Source organism: Sinocyclocheilus rhinocerous, unplaced genomic scaffold (genome assembly GCF_001515625.1).
Source record: "Sinocyclocheilus rhinocerous isolate Xijiao unplaced genomic scaffold, SAMN03320098_v1.1 scaffold947, whole genome shotgun sequence".
NCBI classification, from domain to species: domain Eukaryota; kingdom Metazoa; phylum Chordata; class Actinopteri; order Cypriniformes; family Cyprinidae; genus Sinocyclocheilus; species Sinocyclocheilus rhinocerous.
This window is the reverse complement of record NW_015632550.1, coordinates 49,026-56,167: the sequence shown is the minus strand read 5'-3', so window position 1 is coordinate 56,167 and position 7,142 is coordinate 49,026. Positions and strand designations below refer to the sequence as shown.

The following is a 7,142-nucleotide window of genomic DNA, read 5'->3' as shown; positions in this document are numbered from 1 at the left end:
GTGTGTGTGTGTGTGTGTGTGTGTGTGTGTCACACAGAGAATGAGATAATCAACATGAATGGTGCTTAGTCTTTCACTAATCATAGCTAACTTAGGGACATCATAACTAGCAACCATATTAATTTACGGTCTTAAAAATGTCCAGCATTTATTGGGTTGTGCGTCAGTGATAATGGTCCGTGGGGAAACACAGTGTTCCGTGTGTAGTTACAGTAAATGAACTAAACGAAGCCTCGAGGCAAATTATTTTTTGTATTTGAGTTACTCGAGGAATCATTTCAGCCCTACACAGACCCAAAAAGGACAAACCCAAAACAAAATGGCTACGGTTCATGAACCCTGGTCTTTTCTCAAAGACACTTGAATTTGTCTTTGAGAAATAACTGTAAATAGTTAAAGCTGCACTCCGTAGGTTTTGCCTTTTTGTCGCCATCTCTGTTTTAAAACCTGCAATTGCAGTTATTGGCGGAATTATCATCTTTACGTGGGTTGTGCATCGGCACGGCTCTTCTGTCAGTAACTGCACCGGTGTGGATACTGTACATCGGAATCACAGATTCTACATCTTAGAAGTATGATGCAAATATAATTTGCTCTCACCAACTGAGAAAAAAAAAAGCATTACAATAAATCACGCTACCAACGGTGATTAAATCTAACAATCGTAAAGTTAGCTCAGATCACATCAATCCGTGCAAATTATTATTATTGTTATACTTTGTTCTCAAATGGTTTGTTACATCAGCATTACGTGACTATATGTATTTACTATTTAGTGTGTATTAGTGTTAATTGTAGATTTCATTTCCTGTACAGTCTAATCTCTAATTGTGAGAAAAGACTATAAATGACCTGCCACCAGCAGCACCCTCACATGCGATAAAGCCTAGCCGGGACTCCTTCTTTATGTAAACAGACGTGATGTAATGACGCAAAGACGTAGGCCGCAAGCTCGTATTTCCCGTGGAAACCTACCAGTACCACCCAAGTAGAACACACTATTACAAGCTTAACGTTGTGAATCATGCTAAATTAAGGAGATAGTTTTGAACACTGACTGGCTATGTACTTGCTCAAAAATTTATTTTATATAATTTTTAGCCAAAAAAAAGTTACGGACTGCAGCTTTAAAGAACACTTATTTACAATAAAATAATGCATGTGAACTACTTGCAAATAATATTTCTATTTTAATATAGGACACTAACAGCGACACACTTAAGTGAAATCCAAAAGTTACCAAGTCTAAAGATGATAACTCTCCCACTCTGAGTTTTATGAATCATTTACTTAGATGAGTGAAATTACCAAAAGGCTACCACAAAAGACAAGAAACATTCACAACATGCAAACAATTACTCCTTATCTTATGCCTGATATGCTGAAAATGGCTATGACTCGGTCATTGCGCGTTACGCACAATTAAGAATTACATTGCGTGACAATTAACATAAATGGCATTCAAATTGGAGAAATTTGCCAAAGGTCAGCAGTAGTTTGCATCCCTGGATATTACTGTCAGTTGTTTAACTTTTTTTTATCGTAAACAGTTAGCAATATTTCTAGATTCAGCCACATTATGTTCAGCTGCTTACACCTTACTTCTCATTCTTCAAGCGTTAAAAAGCGCAATGCTGGAATTCCTGCTCAGCTTATAGACCCTTTGTTAGTAAACATTGTGATGTTTTTCTGTGGGCGGAGCTTAGGTGGAGGCAGAAAGATTCCCCTGATTGCTTCACTAAAGCTAGCTATGAAGTTTGTTAGCTTGTTTTTGTTTGTTTTTTTAACAGTGATTGGAGAAAATCTGATTTTACCTGCATATGTAAAGTCACTCGCTGTCCGGGATCGCGACTGTTATTTGAAAAGGTTAACTTTAACGGACGAAACCAGATTGGCCGACCCTACACGCTAGCTCAAAGCATGGATGATCTGACAGGATTACCGCCGGTTGAGTGATTCACATCTATAGAGAAATCTAACGTGTAACGCTATAATAAAGAGAAACTCACCTGTGTCTGTCTAGTCATGAAGATGCATATATTTCAATTTCAGCAGGCAACTATTTTTACAGCTACATTAGAGTGATCTGGGCCAAAATACAAAAAAAGTTACACATTCAGTGTGATGGATATATTATTTGAATATCATCACAATTAAAAGAACCAAAGACTTAAACTACTTCAGTCTGTGTGCACTGAATTTATTTCATACACGAGTTTCACAATTTGAGTTGAATTACTGAAATAAATGAACTTTTCCACGACATTCTAATTTATTGAGATGCACCTGTATATACAATTAGATCATTAAGCATATAAATACAGTTTGTTGTTTTACACACATGCACACAGACATTATTTCATACACGACATAGTCGTGAGATGCATAAGAAATCTTTAGACGCGTAACACAAACCATAATACATAACAAAAGACAATACTTTATTTAACCTTTTCTGACAAGAAGTGTGAACTGCAAACGCGAGCATTTTTGACTATCGTTTCTGTCCAGTCCGCTCATTTTATCTCATTTAACCACAGCTGTCGTCGTTTTTTTTGTCTGGCGGTGGCAGCAGGTATGCTTTAAAATTTAAAATCGGAGCCTCTACTATGTCAACTCTGGCTACCGACATCACAAAAAGACGATATTTTAAGCTCCTTATGTAGCTGAACCTGCGCTGGTTTGAATTGGCCGCCTCCAGTTTCACCTTTGTTTTGCCTCCAGCTAGCGCGGTGACATAATTGTGACATCGGCCCTAAAAGGGTCTATATGAACAATGTCGACCTTTGATTTGATTGGTCATCTCAATCATTTTTACATCGACGAGCACTGTTACACTGCTGCACTTAGCCTGAGTACGCTAAATATATTAATAATTTTGACTCAATTGGGCCGTGTGGGCCATTTTACGAACTGAACGATGACATCACTGAATCAACAATGAACTGACTTTAACTGATAAACTGACTGTTTTCTATTGTCCTCTTGCATTATAAGCACACATTTTTTCCTGTTTAACACTCTAAAGTTGCTTTGACACAATCTGTATTGTATAAAGCGCTATATAAATAAAGGTGACTTGACTTACTTGACTAACTGGGCCGACGAATGATACGTAAATTTACTATCATTCATTCTTTATACATTTGCGTAGCAATGAGACAGCCCACATTGTCCAGCGACTCACCAAGAAAACTCTTGGTACTCCAGATGGCCAGTCCACCCCTGGTCATATATAATAGGAAGGTAATGTTATTTACCTATAGCATTATAAAGTGGTTCGCCTGTTTCCTTGTCCCAAACAAGGGTGGTTTCCCTCTGATTGGTCACACCAATAGCTGCAGACATATTAAAACACATGAAGAAATGAAAATAAACAACCTCATGGTTATACAACATGTAATAACAGTTAAATGGAGAAATAACAAGTTGGCTTGATACCTTTTATGTTCGATATGTCAATGTTGAGCTGGGTCAGTTTCTCACAGGTTCTGTCCATGCACTCATACACAGACTGAAGAATCTCTTTTGGATCCTCCTCCACCCAGCTGAGGATAAATAAATGATTTTTAATGGGTTATTATTGTTAACTAAACTAAATCCATAAACAATTTTGTTATTTGAAATAAAATAAATTTTAACTGAAATAAAATAAAAAATATAAAAACTTTATTTTATACAATATTTCTCATTTTCATTTAGTTTAACTTGTTCTACTAAAATAACTAAAACTGAAATAAAAATTAATAAAAACTACATAAAAAATAAGAAACGTGACAAACACATAACAAAATTACAACAACTCTAATTAAAATTAAAATGAAAACAGAAAATGTAAAATTAAAAACAAATTCAAAATATAAAAAAAAAAGAACTACAATAATATCTCAATGGTACTAAATAACCCTGGTTCTCACTCCAACCAGCCACATGAAATTTGCATGATTCTTAAATATAGCACACTGTGCATAACTAAACACAGCTGATATCTTTGCCATCAATGCGAATGGAAGAAATCCTATTCAGCTCATCCAGAATAACATTATATGAGCCAATAGTGAATTTGTGATTTGAATCACAAGATGTACTCTTACTATATTGCATAATGCATTGCCCCATTGAACCAGTGTGTGTCAATACAAAGGACAAAATACTCACCCCTCTTTGGGAAAGCTCTGTTTAATCTCAACCTGATGGTGACTGAGAAGCTCTGCTGTTTTTGCATTGAAAACCTACAATTAAAAGAACAGATAACTTTTAAGTTTTTGATAATATAAGAGACAGTTATCTGTTTTTCCCTCCAATCTGCCCCTGTTCAACATGCAGTATTAGAAAGACAGAAATCACAGGTATAAAAACTCAGCGTTTGTACCTGAGGGGTATTCCAGAAAGCAGGTTATGTGACATACCCAGGTATGTTTGGGAGTAAGTAAGTGGATAACCCCATCTTTCGGTTCCAAAAATGGAGGTAACTTTCAGGGTATGTAAGTAGCCATAGAAACTTACTCTCTGAACATAACCTGCTCCGGAGTAGGTTTGTTTCAGGGTTAGTTTACTTCAGAGCTATCAGCAAATACGTGACCTATTGATGAGACTCCAGTGGGTGTGCCACATACCTACGTCACGGTGTGGGAAGATTTGCATAACGCTGCCCAAATGTCCACAACATGGTAAGGGGCGTAACATTTCCGTCACACGCTTGAGGTATTCGGCCAATCACAACGCACTGGATAGCTGGCCAATCAGAGCACACCTCGCTTTTCAGAACGATGAGCTTCGTAAAAATCGACGCGTTTCAGAAAGGCGGGGCATAGAGGAGAAACAATAATGTACAGTATGTGGATAATAATGTGTTTTTGAACCTTAAACCGCATAAACATTTCATTACACCAAATACACAAAATAATGTTCTTTTTAACATCATATGACCCCTTTAATTATAAAACACTATTATAACAAGGTAATGTTTATTTTATTCTAATATATTTATTATATTTTATTGTCCTCTCAAACATCATGGATCAGCATTTTCTATTGTATTCTACTGTATTTCTATAATAAAATAAATGTGATATTTCTTATTATATAATAAGCATCAAACAAACAATATAATTTTTATTCTCAGTGATTAAAAGATTAAACGGAATTTAAAAAAAAAAAAGATTGCACAACCATCAATTAGTATGTAAATGACCACTGAAAAAAAGAAGTAGAAAGAAGCAGCATGGTGCGCTTTTATTTTGCGTTGGTTTCCATGGTGACTAGTCGATTCATTGCTCTGTTGAGAATGTCTTGTGTTAACTGAACTTACTCTCGGATGTGTTTTTGGAACCAGCATAGCTCAAGTAAGCAAGGTTTGGGTTAATCAACCGAGAGTTCAGGGTATATGTGACGGTAAGTTAACCTTGCTTTCTGGAATACCCTTCCACTGCATTTCAGCCTGTTATTGCAGTGAAATGTCAGTGATGTTGAAAACTGGAATTTCCAACAATTAATTACAGAGGCATTAATCACAGTGTTTGACCTCATTCTGAGCTCTTCTGTTGAGTAACAATTCTGGCCACAACATTTTAACAATATGAGGAATGTTTGTCAGGCCCTGGAATTACAAGCACACCCTCTTTTAACACAAACACACATTCTTATAGGCCTATACATTTTTGTCTTCCTGTTGGACACACAAACAGAGGATATTCAATTGTGTTGTCCACTATTAGTGCCACAACCTTGTCAGATCTAACACATACAGCCCATATAAATCTTCCCACATAGTGAGGTAGATATGTGGGGGCGTGTTCGAACGAGCCGTTTAGGTAGGTGTGGCTGACTCTTAACTTTTATAAAGAATATCTCTTTGGATTTGAGACTTTAGTCTTTGCAAATTTACAGATCTTCTTTATGCACCAAGAGCTTGTAACACTCCAAAGAGAAAGGAAAAAATTAAATTGCATCATATGACCCCTTTAAGACCTTCTTAAGAACATTTAAGGAACACAATGAGTTCCGACAGATCTTCACTACATTGTTTTTTTTTTTTACAAAAGAAAAAATAGCTCTGCTGCCAAATACTAGAATATGGAACTAATTTTACTGTACCTTCTGATCTTCAAAAAAAAAAAAAGAACAGAAAAACAAGTGTTATTCTTGCTTAGTATTTCTGCCTCGTTTAATCTGTGGAATGGCGTATTAAAACTTTTTCTAAGACCATCAGAAATCCGCACAAGACACGATTGGAATCAAAACACCTAACGTTACCCTACCTGGACAATACACTGTATGGAGAAGCGGTCATTTAAAAAGTTCGGATGTTCAGACAAAATTATTACAGCTGGAAATGTAAAGTAATTTTTTTATCAAACATTTGAAATTTGTAATGCTGCTCAAACCCATTGTGTAAAATTCTTAGCAAGATGAATTTCACAGATTCTGAGACACAAGTACTGAACAAATACAAAGCTAACTAGAAGGATTCAGTTAACGTTCAATTAGCATCGTGCAAATGAGCAGATTCAGAAACTAAATGTAATCAATGTGGTTAACTGGCATGACAGAACTCCAGCTGAACCGGCTCCGGTATATTTTCCCGCACATGTTGACAAGGGCATGGAGGACTCTCCAATCTGTCTGTATGCGAGTCACTTAAGCTCCACCACAACACGATGACATGTCCTCAAGATGCGACTTACCAGAAAACGTGTGGAACTCGTGCCTTGGTCGATAGCAGCTACAAGGGGTCCCAGCATGATCCTGTTCGACGATGCGGCCATTGTGCCGTTCATTGAATCAGTGAGTGACCACAGCAGCCAGAAATACAAGACTGGACACTGGCCTCACTGCTCTGCGCTCCGCCTTACTCCCGCTTAGACGTCTGCGAGTGCGTGGCACAGACGGAACGTGATGACGTAAACACACGCCCCATTCCAGTAGAGGGTTTTCCTAATGGCATACACTATTTACCGAAGCTTTCACACGTTGGAATCTAAACTTTGGAGTTTAAACTTTATATAGAGAATTGTTAATTAGTTTGTAATAAAACTGTACATATGCAGTAATGTGATGTTATGATGTGTTTTGTGATTAGTAACGCAACAATGTTTTATACATTACCATTTGCTCATGATTCTAAATTCTAAATTAGGTAT

General features: G+C 36.7%; 1 protein-coding gene across 5 annotated transcripts in view; it reads right to left on the bottom strand.

Annotated features, from left to right (window-relative positions):
- Positions 1 to 6,907, bottom strand: part of LOC107742635 (glycerol kinase-like) — a 38,920-nt gene extending 32,013 nt beyond the window's left edge. For 3 of the 5 annotated variants that reach the window (XM_016555686.1, XM_016555685.1, XM_016555687.1), the window contains exons 1-4: positions 6,687 to 6,907; positions 4,159 to 4,232; positions 3,442 to 3,548; positions 3,261 to 3,338 (exon numbers count right to left, since the gene is read on the bottom strand). In XM_016555686.1, the coding sequence (XP_016411172.1) occupies positions 3,261 to 3,338; positions 3,442 to 3,548; positions 4,159 to 4,232; positions 6,687 to 6,779 (352 nt within the window). In that variant the 5' untranslated portion in view covers positions 6,780 to 6,907. The remainder of the gene's footprint in view (positions 1 to 3,260; positions 3,339 to 3,441; positions 3,549 to 4,158; positions 4,233 to 6,686) is intronic. The other 2 variants (XM_016555689.1, XM_016555688.1) reach the window with 1 other exon arrangement.
- Positions 6,908 to 7,142: the final 235 nt, after the last annotated feature.